The 17,712-nt window shown below is 32.4% G+C and overlaps 1 protein-coding gene across 1 annotated transcript; it reads right to left on the reverse strand.

The window, feature by feature from the left end:
- Positions 1–11,279: 11,279 nt before the first annotated feature.
- Positions 11,280–13,834, reverse strand: LOC114372069. Its single transcript, XM_028329462.1, has one exon. The coding sequence runs from the start codon at positions 13,648–13,650 to the stop codon at positions 11,482–11,484; it is 2,169 nt and encodes a 722-aa protein (XP_028185263.1). The 5' UTR covers positions 13,651–13,834; the 3' UTR covers positions 11,280–11,481.
- Positions 13,835–17,712: the final 3,878 nt, after the last annotated feature.

Consider the following 17,712-nt stretch of genomic DNA (forward strand, 5'->3'; position numbering starts at 1 on the left):
ATTTGAAATAAATTAGTATAATTGTTACAAAAAATAGGATTTCTACAATAGTTAATATAATTTTCAACAGGTTCTTTTTTTATATATATATAGAAAATTTCCAACAGGTTCTACTATAATAATTTTGCAATTCCTTGTAACATGATATTATCATATTTTCTTTATTAACGTGAGATTGAAATCCATTCAGGCATACCCTCCATCATATTCATACTTTGATCACGTCTCATGTTTCTATAGGGGAGTGCATTAGTATAAAGGGGAGTGAAAATAGTAATTGCCTAATATTTTTGTCAAGATGTCCATATTTATAGTTTTAAATCAGTGTTTGGTTTCTTTTTGGATTTTCAGTTTGGGCTTGGAAGGGTTGGTCTGTTCCAGATCTTGGGAGCTACTATTAACACGATCACTTTTGTTATTAACACCATTACTAAATAAAATCAATTAGCCCATAAATTTTACAGTCGTCAGTTTTCTACTTAATTAAAAGGGGTAACAAGAATATTGTTAAGATGTTTAGTAATTTTTACAGCTATTTATTGATTAATGAATGTATTTACAGTTAGGTTTTATACACTTTCTTTGCATAATTGGATTAGAGACTACTGGCTTTTATAAAAAAAGAGACTACTGGCTCTTGATCTCATTTTTCATGATCATATTTTACATAATTTTTTTATTATATTTCTAAAATAAACATCAGTGGTGGCACTATATTATAATAATATAATAAATTTAGTTGCCTTTAATTTTAATGTTCTAAAAATACATTATGACAATAATAAATGTATCAAATCATCCTAGAATATTAGATTTTAACAATATTGATCTTGATCGTTTTGAGGACCAAGGACTAATTTGTTGTAAAAGAAAATGACATGGGAAGACTCTATTAAAATTTGACAATGAAGGGATAACGTATATATTTATTATGGTATATATTTATTATGGGAAGAATATTAAATTGATGATTATGTATCTTGAAAAATCAAGTAGGTTTGGACATCTCGAGTTAACAAATGGATTAGAATTTAGACACCCGTCTTTAATTAAGTCATGATTATTAATTTATCCGCTGTAAATTACATTTTCACCTTGAATCTGTTCGATATATCCATGTAAACTTCCAAATCCATGGTACACCTCTGGGTACTACATTATCCGATCAAACTTAATGGCTCCAATTAATAAAAATTAATATGATGAACAGATACGCAAGCATTGTTCCTATAGATACGAGTGATCTTTTTGTTCTTAATTAATTAGAGTTTTGTTTAATTTCACTTTTTGTTATGTTTGTTTTTTCTCTCTAAATTTTTAATGTTTTGTTGGCAGGAGAGTTGTTTTTGTTAGTTTGGATGAAGAATACAAACGTAAGTTGACAATTGCACCAATAATGCAACAAAATGTTCTGCGTAGCAACCAAGCTTTCATGAAGGTTTTAAAAAGCTAAAGTTGTTTAGAAGTTAGCTCTCACTATCGTCCTTTTCTAAAAAAAAAAAGCCTTTGTTTTCTGATGACAATTTTTGTAATACAAAATCTTTGGCCTCAAATTATTAACATTTTCTTGTCGTAATTTGTTTATCACTTTGTCGCGTTATACTTTTATGATGAAAAGTAGTTATTTTTTAAAAAAATTGGTCTAAAATTTGGTCTTTAAATGGGGCCTCAGGGTTAGGCTATAATGCTTGATCAACAACCTGTATTTTTTGAACCAAAAACAAGATCCGTGATTTCGCTTTCTTTTAATCATGCAGCTATTTCTCAACTAGAAGTTTAGAAATGCAAAAAAAGAAAAAGAAAAAGGAGTTTGGAGGTAAAGCAATGAGAGTTAAACGTACATATATAGATTAAAGCAATACATGATGATGAATGAAAAATGTGAACAGTTGTACTTTTATATACTACAACAACAATTATTCGACTTTAACTCAAGAGGTTTAGAAATTTAATCACGCAGCTTCTAAAACATATTAATTTAAGTGAAATGCAAAACTACTTTATTGGAGTTTATCATGTAATGTCCTCAACTTTGCTAAAATCCACTGCAGCTTGGAGTTGATTGCAACGTTGTGAAAGTAGACAGAATAAAATATGAAGAAAAAAATATTGCACATGAGGTCATGATTATAGAATAGCTAGGTTAAGTAATGTATAATGAACAAAAATGACAAGCTTGGATATGTGGATAAGATTACAAACTATAATGAAACAAGTAAACATGAGAACATTAGCATATGATTAGGTGGAGCTTCAGGACGTTTAAAGTGGCCGATGGAATATATGTTATTTTCATACGAAATCGAGCACAATGATATCTTTTGGGAATTCGAATTATAACAATAAAAATAAAAATAAAGAAGCAGAGAAAGTTTGTAATGATCATACACGATAAGCATTATTAGGCAAGGTAAACGGGGGATTTGATTACTCCGTTAATTTTTCTCTCTTTTGAAAGTTAAGTTCTAACTAAAACGACAAAAATATTCATTATTTACATAGAATTTTCCTTTATCAATTTATAACTTTTTTTTATTCCCTCCTTTCTATTCTTCTCGCTGAACTTTAAGCTTCTTGAATCGTTTAACTAATTAAGAATGGATTTAAAAAAGAAGAAGAAGAAGACAGAGCATAGCTAACGTTACTTTTATATGTTTCTGGTTTCCCTCTTTGTGAGTTCTAGGTATAGTAGCCGATTAGCTCTTGTGGGTTTTTGACATGTCTATAATTCTTAGTGTTTTGGACCTCTCCTTTGTTTTTTTTTTTTTAATTTCCTTACTATTTTTGTTGTAATTTAATAGGGAAAAATATTTTTAGGTGGTACTAGATAGTAGATGGCCAGATGGGCATGCCACACAGAAGCTGAGTCAACGCTTGGTTTTGTCTTTTTTTTTAAAAAAAAATTTTGTTTGGTAAAATATGTCACAAGCTTTGAGCCTTTGAGTATGATTTACAATGATACTTGTTCACTAACCAAAAGCAATCAAGATCGAATTATATAAGTTGAATTAAACCTGTCTCAAATTCAACATAATAAGAATTGATTAAGTTCAGTTGTAATCTAATAAGTTATATATGTTAAGTTGTATACAAATTAATTTTTAATTTATGTTTAACTTAATTTAAGTTCACTATTTTTTCTAGTTGAATTTCATAAACTATTTAGTTTAATTTGTGACAGGGGCAGACGGACGTTGGGCCGTGGGGGGCCTTAGCCCCCCTTGATTTTATTTTTTTAAATTAAAAAATTAATAGGTTATTATTTGTTTATTTTAATAAAATTTTATTTTTTATTCAATAAAAATCTGATTTATAACTGAATATTATATTTTATTAAACTAAAATTATAGTATAATTAGTTTTATCCATTAACTTTTTTATTTATAAAATCAATAGTAATATATCTTTTAAGAAATCTTATCTGAATGTTATATTTATCAAATTAAAGTTTATATAATCAATTTTATCTCCTAACTTTTTAAAATTACAAAGTGAATAGTAATTTTATCTAAATATTATATTTCATTAAAATTTAGTTATTATATAAACAATTTTTTATTTGGCTTTGTTAATATCTAATTGTTAAATCCTAATTTCTTGGATGGAAAAAAGTTTTATTTTTCAAATCTCATACAAATTAGTGTCAACATTGGATTGATAGAAAATTATTATAATTTCCGAATCATGTAAATATACAATTGTAAGCATCGTAGTCACGAGTTACAATATTGAAAAGAGACATAACATTTATTTAATGTTTTAGTCAACAGATTACACTTTGTAATAAGATAAAAAAGAAAATTCTTTTATTGACTAATTTTATTGGTATACATTAAAAAAAATTGTTAAAAATAAATAAATTATGCAAAAATTAGTAAACAATTGTATAATTTTTTTTATCACTTACAAAACTAAACAGATGTATAATTAAATTAACTTATTTCACCTTTCACTAATCAAGCTTCCGATTTTGAGTTTAAGTGGGGCTTCAGGGCTAGGTCAATGCTTGAAAGTGTATTTTTTCAACGAAAAACAAGATCCGTGATTATCTCTTCTCTTAATCATACAACTTCTCGACAACTGGAAGTTGTAGTTAAAGGCTTAAAGCTATGAAATTCGCACAAAGTAGTGCAATAATATTTGTTCGCAAAGTTTTTATTTAACACGAGCTCGAAGAAAGGGTTTCCGTGTCTGATATGAATGATTGTATTTTAATAAAATTAAGTACAAATGATTTTATTGAAACTCATCATATCTGTCGTTAACTTTGTTAAAATCCCCACTAGCTTGGAGTTTATTGCAGAAAATTATAATAAATTTTGAAAATCAATTAATTAAAAGTTTATTTACACATGTTATCATGAGTACAAAATAGGTTACTGTAATGTGCACTTATGGAAGACTTCAAACTATATATAATACACATTAAAACTAAGCATCTTAGCATCATATGGTTAATTAGGTGACTTTAGACCTTTTGAAATTATCTAGTTTATATATATGTGTGTGTGTGGGGGGGGTCAGTTGAAGTACCCAATATTGTTTGAGATGTAAAACAGTAATTATGGAAATAGAGAGGAATGCTATGAAAGAAATTGAGGAAGCTATAGATAAGTAACATGAAGCTTCGTAATGATCACACACGATATAAGAATCATTATAGGTAAGGTATAACGGAAATTTGATGGCTACATTACTTTAATTTGTTCTTTCTTCTGAGAGTTAAGTTCTAACTTGTAAAAACGACAAGAATTCATTATTAAAGCGGAATTTCCCTTCTAAATGTTAATGTCTTTTTTATTTTCTCCTTTTATGCTAAGCTAGCTGTATTATCCTTGAGCTCGAACCTTCTTGAATTGTTTATAGCAAGATGAAAAAAAAATAAAAATTTGGAACACAGCATTATCTTGGGATGAAGAACTATGTGTCGTTATAAGATCTCCATCCATTGCTTTCAGATTGAGGGTATAGTTAGCTATCAAGTGCGAATGATTATTGGTTGTTTCACTTTCCCAAAGTAGTCTAACCTTATTGAGTATTAAAAATCTTGCTGATTGGTGATATCATGTGTGCACCCTTAAATTGTTAGCTCCCCATCCCCTTTTTATGTATTAGTCTGTCTGTTGTCCAATATGCTAGGACCCATCCTCTCATGTAATAATCAATGTAAAATTTGAGGGTCTATGTGTAATAAAGAAATAATAGTATATGGTACCACCATTATTTCCTAAATTTTTCTTTTCAAATTAAATCGGGGCCACTTATACAAGAGCCAATTATGGCAAAGATTGGTGGGGGAATCAGAGAAGACAGGATGAGAAAAGAAAGAAATCTTATGCAGAGAGAATTTGTCTTGGCAATGTTTGTAGGGTCAAGCGTTAAGTGGAAACTGCAAAAGTAATTACATACCATGTGATAGAAATGGCAAATATATAATGCCTTGTACTTAAAGTAAGTCTCCTAACAAGTGAAAAGCAGTAAAATAACAATTGCATGCAGTTAATTTGACAAGTTATAATCAGTTCTGCCATTAATTATGGGAAATGTCTATCCAGTTGGATTATTTGCTTAAGGCAGATTTTATTTTTGGCGCATATTATTACATAGGAGTATCCTCAGCCCTTCATCAACAATTTTAAATCTCTACCAAAAGATCTGCTAGCATTGTTGCCCCCTTCTAACAAGAATTTTTCATATTTATGAATCAGGATTCGAACCTAATTATTATGCTTAAGATATCAAAGCCTAGCCTAGTGCCACTTTCATCAACCACTTGTTAGTTTTGCTTAAAACAGATAAAAAAGGAGGATTGGGAGATGATGAATTATTAACCGAGTTAATTATAATTGTTAGTTGAGAATAGTATGATATCATGTCATTGTTTCGTACTATATGAAATTGATACTTGATTTCTTTGAAACCAAATAGCTAGTTAGACCAAAAACAAAAACCATACAATTGAGATATCCTCGATTGGAATTCAGTATGAGCCCCAGAATCGTGACATTTCTTTCCCTGTGACGTATTTGGCAAACACAAACTTCAGGCATAATCAATCTCTGAATTTTTTTTCTCATTTTGGAGACTTAAATAGTAACAATAACATTAGTTTAGAGACCAAAATGAGAAAAACATGTTACTTTCTGGGACTTAAATAAAACCTTAAAAACATTGAAGACTTATTTAAGTTTTTCTTTGTTTCTAAGACTAAAATAGTGAGTTACAAATTCAAATATTAGACTAAATTGACCATTTATTTTCCATACAAAAAATGCTTCAGTCTAATGACCCAACTTTCAGTAATTTTTTTGGGAAAATTAGCAAAATAATTTCATTGAAAATATTATTTAGGTTTTTTTAAGAGAGAAAAAACTCCAATAATTTTGCAAGACATGGTACGTTTTCCAATAAAAAATTGATATAACAATTTCCTCATACATTAAATGGAAAATACGTTTAGTCGAAACTTTCCACTCCAAACCAAAAAAAAAGAAGCAACTTTCCTTGAAACAAACTCAACCTACTATACATCCAAATTAGCTGAAGTAGTTACGAACAAAATAACAAAATAATAAAATAAAGCTAACTCCCTTGTCTGCCTATTTAAAAGCAAAACATGTCATGTCTAAATAATTAAGCATTTGAACACTACTATATTTGCAGCATCATTATTGGAATTTTTCTTTTCTTTTTTCTTGAAACAAAATTATCAGTGAAGAGCTTTACGAACGGTGTGTCTGTTTGTTTGCTTGTTTTCTCACCCCGCAATAGTGCCAAAATTTGGTTTCCCATGCACAAAATATGAAAGGAAAAATATTTTTGAGGTGGGAAAGTCCCGATGACTTTAAGAAACTAAACAAGCACTAAAGCTTAAAAAAATAAAATGAAACACTCCAATCAATTGGTAGCAATGGAGTATATAAAATTTCCAAATTAGTAGCAAGTGTTTGATCCAAATTGCATCTCATTCACATCTCTCTCTAATCACTTTTAGCCCATTGTAGCACAAATATAAACAAAGATGAACATGGGTTGGGGAGTTTCATTGTTTCAGATTTTGTTTGAAGGGGGAAGGGGGAGCCTAGGGCTGGTTGATAGAAAAGCAAAACCTAGATGAATTTGGACTTACATTCAATCACTGTCATCATAACACATTTAATTTCAAATCTAACAAAATACTACTATAAAGTCCAAAGTTTGTTTGCTTATCGGTTGATTTGCATCATAAGATGAATGTGTGATCATACAAAAGATAATAAAATACATAATAACTATATACGAGAAAATATTAATGTAACACCCTTTGAAAATAAAAATAAAAACATGACAGTCATTAAGGTAGTTCAAATATATATAAAAAAGCTACAAGAAGCACAAGTTAAAAAAGTGATTGCATAATTTTTAGTCTTGTGGAAAGGAGAAGAGAGTTTACCAAAAAAGACATGAGAAAAAAAAATCATCATGAGAGATCTCTGGCTTAGGCTTAATAATACTCTAGAAATTTTGATTTTTAACCATGTCGAATATTGTCTTGTGATTCATATAGCTAACATTATCTTGTGAGACAAGATTTTGTTATTGTTGCAGGTGATTAGCATTATAAATACAGGTAGGGAATATCAACTGTGTCTAAAACCCCATAATTTGCATCTCTAGAACAGCGTGCGTGATTCCAACGGTTCCCATACTTAACTCTTTCATGATCACTTCCATGATCACCAGAAACATGATAAGTAAAAAGCTCCTTTTACCTTTGTTAATGAAGAGCAATAACGAAAAAAAAATGGAATACTTTTAGGTGTCAAAATACTAGAACATATCACTGAAATTATACAATACATACATACATGTATCTTCCCTTCTTCAATATTTATTTTGCCAAGTATTCCTACAAGTTTGACTAAACCCCTCGAGCACTGCCTCGACTAGGAAGCCTCGCCAACAACAATTACCTTATGCAAGATTTGAACTTTGGTTCTCTCTATAAATAAAAGTATGGCCCACCTAGCACCATACCCAAATTTGAAACAAGAAGGATTGTGTTAAGTAGGAGGAAGAAAAAGAGGCATTGAAAAAGAAGATTAATCATGAGGGAACATGACAAATATGAAGACTCTTGCAAAAAAGACGTCCATGTTCCTGTGCCAATCATCACATTCTGCTCTCTAATACAAGACCCAGTCTGTAATGAAAAATGAAATTATACCACACAAGCAAAGGAAAATTAAGAACTAACAAAAATAAAAGGAAAATTTAAAAAATAATAATAAAAACACAAATACCTTTGAGTTGGTAGGCAGTCAGAATTGCTTTCCTTTGCCGACATGATCCACCGTCTCTACACCAAATTGATTACAATGTTAAATCAATTATCAAATCAGCAATACAGTATTCTAATCTACTAATGAGTTCAGTCAGCCAACATAACTTTTTCATTCACATCCGTATTTGAATATTTGCCAGTGATTTAAGGAGGCACAGTAACTTCCATAATTTCCAACCTTCATTCAGGTGTGAGGAGAAATTCTAACATGCACATGCCTTTTTTATAATCTCTGAAACGTTGGGAGATAAATTCATTAAAGGTTGCCTCATGCATGCACAGGATATTTCTGAAAGCACTGTATCCACGAATGGAGAGGTCAGCATAGTTCCATTTTCATCCAACATATATGGTAAAGAATTTATTTAATTATTGGCAAGTGGAGACTACATGCATTAAATTGATGGTATGCGTCATATGTCAGAATACGGTTACATCAATTTCTCAAGTTTGCAAAAGTATGACATAAAAAATGGACTCATGTACGTATGATATGACTATGACAAGAAGAGTAAAGAATGATATTATGAGATTGAGATATCATCACCACCACAAGTCTAGAACTACCAGCCTACTGTTCATGGTTAAAAACAAGAAATATCCCCTAAACAATATCATTCATGCAAAAAATGCTTTTATTATTTATGTAGCATATTTCAATATTATCCCCTCACCTGAGCCCTATTATGCACCACCTTATGCCGACAGGCCTCCTTGCTTTCCCTTTGTTTTTCTTTCCCTACACTCCTTCCTTGTTTCAACTTTCCCCTAGACTTTTTAGCAATCATGGTAAGCCAAACGGTTCATTCTGCAAACCTACATACAATTTTCAACGTTAAGATAAACAGTTAACATCAGGCCCCCATTTGAAAAAGCATATATTATCACAAAAATTAATGGTTTTGAAAACCAAGGGGGGTTGTGGTTGTGGGACATTAGCTTAAGCCAAAACAATAATACACACAGAAACAGAGAGTGGATTGATGTAAAGGATGGCCACTCATACCTCACTTTTCTTTGACCATGACAACCAAAGCAGTGTGACATGGACAGCCACTTCCTCCATGGTGGACCTCACCATTTTGTCAGAAACAAACACTCCAGTAGATTATGCCGGATTTATCTATAAGAAGAAGTGCCTCTGCGGCAACAAAGATTCTTTCTTTCTCATGTTCTTCCGAGGTTGACCCACGTCATGACCAAGTCCGGTTTGCCACCCACCCTACTGCTTCAAGCAATTCCACCTCTGCAGCAAAAAAGTAACATTTCATTTTTGGGGGCCTGCTTGCCACTGTTGGGTCATTTTGTAGTTTCCTTCTACATGACGAAAACTTCATCTAACAAGAACATATACTGGCATGTGTAAATCATATATTCTGTGAGCTAGATGTGTTTCCATAACGACGTAAATATTATGAATTTCAGCAGTTTTCTTCATTGATTTAGTCTTTCAGAGCATTTTGATAGAAAAATTCTTGATTAACAGAACTGCGATAACAGAATCATATACTAACAGAATTATATAATCTTTCGTTATGATGGAACATTACTAGGATTATTCCTGTTGATATATTTTTTTTCTTTTTAGAACTTCAAAAGAAATTAGAAGGGGATGGTAGTGTGAGAATGTTGTGAAATGTTGGAAATAGAAGAATCCTATACTTGTATCAACTTTAGACGGTGAGGCCAAAAACTGGCTTGCGACAAGTTTCCCCTTCACAATAGGGAAGCAATCACATGTATAAACAGTCTTTTCAGAAAAAGAGAGACTAAGAAATAACAAATATTGTTCAGAAATTCTTGCACTTGGAAGTTGGAATTTGAGAATTCTTGAAAGTGGATTTATGCTTAGTTGCCGGCTCACACTGGTTCCTATTCTTAATATCTGTTGACTCATGGAATGATGTTAACTGATTTACTGAATGCGAAATGTTTCATCTGATGGTAATAAGTAAGAACACGAGAATTCTCTTTGAACAAAATATGAATAATTGCTGATATATGCCCTTCTTTGTCAATCAAAATTCAAAACTTTAGGGGTAAGTCCAACTAGCTAGTGCGTCATTGTTGAAGTAGTTCAGAACTTGACAAACACGAAGAAAGTTTTTTTTTTTTGGTAAAGAACCTATGTGTACCTCAAAATCCTATATCGAGCAATTGGATCTTTTGGTCAACTGACTTCGGAAACTAAACTTGAAAACTATGGTCTTTGGATGTGATAAAGGTCAGTTGGTCAAACTGTAAGATATTTCATCTTGTTCTACTCAAACAATTGATCAGGACAACCAGAATCTAGACTATGCAGAGTGTAATGTCATATCAAGACATTAAGCATCAATTAGATGCGTATACAAAAGTCATTGACTATTGTAGGATGCTTTTTCCACTTTCAAATGAGGACATTAAGTTAATAGCTTCCTCCACAGACAAAATGGTCTTTTAACGCAAAAAGAGGAAATTGCTCCAGCCACAATATTTCCTACTGTGGTTGTGTTTTTTTATACAGACCCCCAATTCAGTTTGCTTTAAATTTCTTAATATCTTGCTTCAGTGCTTGGCATCAACATCATATCAGTTTCAACAGATCCACAGAAATTTAACGATAATAATTAATCCAGAGAGATGCTGAGACTATGGCTCAGTAATTCAACTGATCTAATTCATGTTTTAGTAGTGAATATTTCTGGCAATTAGTACTTCGATTTTCACAGACGAGGTGGAGACTGAACTTGGACTTAGTTCACTGTGAGCAATTTTATACAGTCTCATTGGCAAGATCTAATGAAGCTTAGCTTTAAAAGTTATCATAAATTATAAATTAATTTTAGAATATGGCTCAAAACAATTCTCATTACAAATTATTCAAGTAGAGGCTTTATGCCATCCTCTTCCCTGAATTGTTGTTATGCTAATTAACGAGCAATTGTTCCTCCTTTACAAACCTAAGCAATCCAAATAAAAGATGGGGAAAATGGAGATGATTCATTTGAATAAAAGATGACATAACAGTCAGGTGTCTTCCAATATCCTTTTTTGTTTCAATCACAAGTCACAAAATATTTTTCACGTGGAATAAGGGAAATAATAGAACAGCTCTGGAAAAAAAATATGATAAATCCTAAAATTACAGAATTCTATAGGGGTTGAAAAGTGGCACATTACAGCAGGGGTGCATCAGCAAAGACCTCAGCCAGCATACCATCATCACTACCTTCCCTGGCAAGCAGTTCTGCTTCCTTCTCTTCCTCATTGGAAAAGTCTCGTCTTTCAAGCTTGGCATGAGCTGCAATATACACCACTTTCAGAGCTCTTTCCAAGGAAACTCTGGAGTGCTTATTTGCAGAAATCTTCCTGATGAAAGAACAATTACTCTTAAATCCACTTGAGGTTCCATGCAGAAAAATGAGCCTCACTGCAAGCTTCCCAAGGGATTTAAACTCGCTGAGGCAAGTTTCCCAAACAAGTCTACTGCTGAGTGGATTTGCAACCTTCATCTTCCCGGTAACCGGGTCTCGTTGTTTCATCTGCACAGCCTGTGCATAAAGTGGGTCAAGCCCTTCTGATCTCCACTTCATGAGCTCCATCAACACAACATGAGCTTCTTCTCGCGAAGCCAGCCTTGTCAATAACTTATCTACATCTTTCTCTTGTTCACGAGTTAAGCAATTGAACGGAGGAAGGTACTTTCCACTTGCATCTTTAACCAAGTAAAGTGGATCAAGTATGAATGCAGCAGACCATGCAGGGTGATAATTCTTCCTGAACCGTTTCTCAAGTATTTCCACCACAGGTGCTTCCGCAACACTGTACTTAACACACCACTCCTTCACCACCTTGGTTCTAACCTCCTCCCAAAGAGGCAAGCACCGACCAATCAATGGCCTCTCCGCCCCAATGTCCTGAACCACTCCTCTGATTAGCTTCACCAGCGAATAAACCGCCTCCAGTTCATTCCAAAACCCCTCACTCTGAACAATTCCAGCAACCTCTCTGGCCAGTGGATCCTCCATACACGCCACCTTAAACGTGTCCTCCAACACCACCATTTGGATCACTGCAGCACAGCTCAGGATGTCCTCCAGCATTGGAAACACAGATGCTGCAAAGTCCTTCAACACATGACATTTCGGAGACGGAACTCGTACCAGCCCAGCACATTCCAGCTCCTGCATCCTGTACCTGAGGAAACTACTCCTAACCTGAGACTCAGTGTTGATGAAATTAGCAACCTTGAGACAATTCTCAGTGACAACACTGAAAAGTGGTAGACCGATGCTGAAATCTTTGATCAAACCCATGAACCCCTGAACCTGACAAGCAACATTCACCATCCAATGGTTCTGAACCTCCAAGTTCCTCAACGCCTTCCCCTTAAACCTGTCTGCAACTACCCCCACACACCTCTGCACATCACTCCCACAAACGCCACTCACCAACTCCCACAAAATCTCCTCAGCATACTTAGAAGACACCACTCCTCCACCACCACCAAACACCACCTTGTTGAACACGCTAGTACCATTGGGAAGATTCACTATAAACTTCACCACACCATCCTCCCCCTTCCAACCATCACACCCCACTTGAAAAAACATAGCGTCTCTCATTCTAGTTTCGGACTCAGCCTTGGCCAATCCGAACCTATCATCGAGCCTAGACCCATATATCTCTCGTCTTAACAGAGTCACCGGCAAACCCAGCTGGGTGAGAAAAGATTGAAACTTTGGGTGTTCAAGAGCAGAGAGAGGCACAGAGCCACAAGACTCGTAGAACCAATCTGCCAGCAATTCAACAGCAGAGTTAACCTGGTCCTTGGTCAACTCAGGAGGAGCAACATGCGACAAGTTCCTAGGACTCTTGAGCTTCTTGACACTGTCCTCGAAAACAGCGAGAGCACACAAATCATCTTTTCCACCAGACAACACCAAATGCTGAACAGAGTGGTCCTGGTTCGGAGAGTTTGAGGTTGAGGTGGAGGTTCTCTTTCTGCCGTTGTTGGAATGGGAATGAGAGAGGACAGTGGAAATAGGAGAAGGTGAAGGCAACGAAGAGTGGTTGAAATTGGGGCACGCGCCACGCTTGAGATGCTCGGAAGCGGTTCGGGAAGGGTTGGAAGCGGAGAAGAGAGAGTCGCAGAGGGAGCATTTGAGCTTGACGGCGTTGTTCAGCAGCATGGGCTCGAGGTGGGCCCAGTACCACGCGCCTTTGCCTTTGATGGCACGCGTGCGAACTGTGAGAAGGCCCTCGTAGCGCTTCCTCGCCGCCGCATCGGGGTCGGGCTCGGCGGCGGAGGTGGAAGCCATCGCGGAAGCGACTGTGGAAGCCATTATTAATTACTAGCGGCGCCACCGATGTCGCCGGAGTTCCATGCACTGGAAGAAGTTGTCGTTGTTTTTTGGTGCAAGGTGTTTGAAGAATTGTGTGAGTGAAAAGTGAAACGAACAAGACAGGAGGAGAGTTGGTTTTGGTATGTGTGTGTATATATATATATTGAGAGAGAGAGAATTGGTGTTTGGAGAATTGGATGCATGGCATGGAAATGGAGAGAAGAAGGAAAAGGAAAAGGAGGGGGCCAAGCTACGTGTCGTTTTGTTGTTGGGTTTGGTGGAGAGTGGAAGGAATGAGTGAGTCACGAGTCAACCCATTTTGTATTTTTTATCAACAAACATGTACATGTCCATGCATGCCTTTCTTTCACTTCTGTTTGTTTTTTCTTTTCTTTCTCCTATATAATTAGGTGAAACCAGCGTGCCAATATTCTACGAGTATATAATATTTTATTTTGAGTATAAAAAGAATTGATATTCGTTCGTGTATGATTATTTGTATTTTCACTTTTTTATATACATTTCAAAAATACACTTCAAATTAGTATAATAATATTTTTAAGATGGATAGTTTAAAAAAACATAATTATACTTTTTAAATAAATATTTACATATTCAACAATGATTAATACAAGTGAAACTCACGTCAATTAGTTAAGTTATCCAAAGTTTAAATTTTAATTGATGCTCAAATATTAATTATTGACTATCATAATAAATATTTTTAATATATATATATATATAGAAATTTTTTAAGTATGAAAAAATTAATTCAAAATACTTTGGAGTTTATGTATAGCCAACCAGAAAACCATCCCATCTCATTCCTTTGTTATACCTTATAAAATTGTAAGAAATACTTGTTCACACTTTATAACTCACTCTTTACTATTAGTTAAGATATATTTTACAAAATTTCTAGGTCTCACTTTTTTATTTAATGAGTCTTACTTGTGTAATTAATTAATTAATAATAGTGTGTTAAAAGAAATATATTGATAGTTATATTATTAGTGCAACATACGTATTTATTAATTTTATTTAAATAATTGAAGAACTTAGTTGACACTTTAGTGATGTCTTTTTTTATTATTATGTTTTTCATCCCCAACTCAAATATAATATTTTGTTTAAGAAAGTCAAATCTAACTCTACTCAGATCAATAACTCCTTGATTAAAAGAAATATATTAAAGAGAGTGTTGTTGGAATTCTTTTAAAATTGTCACACAATGAATTATTCAAAACATAAATAGGTAATCCCTTGCAATTGATGATACTAATAAGCTTCATAGAGAAAAGGGGGGGACGATGCTAATGATCAGGATGATAAGTCAAAGCTTTAAATACCTGGTTTTGGTAAGGAGGGTCGATGGCATAACCTCACCTAAAACATGTGGTTGTTAACAACAGACTTCAGTTTACAAGTATTATAAGTTGTAATGTCTTATTCGGCTTTAAAAAGAGAAGAAAAAGAAGGAGAGGGGGCGTGGGAACAAGACGTTGTATTGATAATTATTTAGCAAGGCAAGGACGGCATTTTATTGTCATATAATGGCTCAAGTTTTGCAAATTATGCAGTGATGTACTCAGATAATCAAGCAAACCAACATGATTGAGTGCTTTTTCGTGTTTATTCTTTTATGTCCATTTGAGTATATTTACCTTTCCGTTTATGTCTTTTAGACAAATTATTCATTAGTTAGTGTTGAGTAAAACTTAAGCCAAATCCTATTCACGCTATATTCTTGCAAACATAGCTATAAAATAAGAGTTCAATTACAATTTGTATGACTTTAAACTATTTTATAATTATGAATTGCCATTTGTAGTAATTAAAATAATTAATATTTATAATAATCACTTAAAAAATTATATTTAAAATTATTTCTAAATTATTGACTTGATAAATGTTCTTACAACTATTGACATGGTAAAATATTCTTACAACCACAGTATATCAATATTTATTTTTTGAAGAGAGACAATATCTCAAAATTGAACCTATAAAATAATTAGGAACCGCAACAAACCAATAGAAATGTAGAGAGTAAAACTTTTATAAATAATTAAGAATAAACGGGGCTTTAAGTCAATTGGCTCTAAATCAGATAACAAAAGATATATAAGCTTTTTTTAAGTTTAATTATTCATTTATCCTTATAATGGCTTAAATTTTACTTTTTAGCCTTTGTACTTAAAAATAATCAATTTTAGTCTTTATATACATAATATTTTCAATCAATTTTAGTCCCTCTAAATTTAGATGAGAGGGACTAAAGGAGATAAAAAAAAATGGTATTTATAGAAAGTAAAAAATAAATAAATAGAAATAGTATGTATCGGGACCAAAATAAATGATTTTCTAGTATTGGAGATAATTTTGCTCCACAAAACTCTCCTGCATTTAATATAATATAAAAACCTTTATTTATTTAAAAAATACATTAGAGTAAAAAATCATGATAAAAACATTTTTTCGAACCACATTTGCTCTTTATTCTTACTTAGTTTTGGTTGATTCTTCATTGAGTTGATTGGTGTTTTGCTCCACTGATTTTTTTGGCTTTTGAACTAGTTACTTGATTCTTTTTCGATTTAATAAGATGAATTGTCTTGTTTTTATCTTATTTTGGACCATATCTTGGTGTGATCTTGCATCATCAAGACCTTCGATGTTCAACATGACTTACTAGCAAACTAAGAACTATCAACATGCTGACATATATCTTTAGTAGGGGGCATGCATGACACGCGTGACCCTTAAGGCAAGTCATGAAGGTCATGTGATTATAAATGTTTAATTAACTTTCTTGCCCAAATTTAGGTATATAAGTAAAACGCTCACATGTATAGAACTAATTCTAATCTCATTACTTACTTTTCTCCCTCAAAAAGAGTGTTTGTAGGTACATACCACCTGACATTGGACACCATTGTCTAAGATCTATGCGTATTTCTACCACCAAAGCGAATTTCTGATTCTTCCACTAAACAAATCTAATTTTGACAACCGTGTTAATTATAGATAAGTAATAAATTGAAATAACATACATTTTCTCTTAAACTTCTCATTCACATTAAGATGAATTTATATTTAAACATGAAATTTCTAACAATTTTTGCATATTCAAATGTGACAAAAATACCTAAAAAAAGTCTACAATATATACTTGTCTTTTATTTCAATAAATAATTAAGCATTTAGAACACTATAATCAAGTTTATATTTGCATTCTATGAGAGATATTACTAAACAAATGTCATCACTCATCATAAAAAATTAGGTTTTAGTAGTGAAAATTTTGAACAAATTAGATATATTTACAGGTTCTAACCTTATTGCTATAAAGACAAGTTATTATGTGATTAGATGATTGTATAAAAATATTTATGCTATTAATGTATAATTATTTTTTCTTATGTTTATTAATTAATAAAGAAGTTAAAAAAATAGAATATTGAACATTAAGCATTTTTTTTTTGTTTGATTTAAACTCAGCGGAAATTTAATAGAAAATTTTATATTGACACCACAGAAAAAGTATGACATGTCTTGAGATTTTAAATATTTAAATAAACTAGATATGTGGTTTATTTATTTAATTCTTACAGATAATTTAGCATACTGTTTAAAAATAGTGAAACCTAATATAGTTTTTTAACATATATAATCTAACGTATTTGTTTTCTAAACTTTCTGCAAATTTTTTTCTAAACTTTATATGTAATTTTAAAAACACAATTCCATTTTATAATTTGAAAGTGATAACATATATGATTATACCTTATTTACTTTGAGTGTTTTAACCAACTTGCAAATGCTAATATGTCTTTCGGTTAATAATAATAATAATCAGAATTCTAAAACAGAGTAAATACACACATGCGCACCCACAAACACAAGATAATTTATGAGATGAAGCAAGTGTGTTTATATTATGAGGAGCATAGCGATTATTTCCTATTAATTACATAACAAATGGGGTTATACCAATTTATAAGAATTAAACATCTAAAATAACACCATGTACTATACCAAATTCTGCGCGCTCATAACATG

The sequence above is a fragment of the Glycine soja genome, chromosome 10, assembly GCF_004193775.1.
Source record: "Glycine soja cultivar W05 chromosome 10, ASM419377v2, whole genome shotgun sequence".
In the NCBI taxonomy this organism is placed as follows: Eukaryota; Viridiplantae; Streptophyta; class Magnoliopsida; order Fabales; family Fabaceae; genus Glycine; species Glycine soja.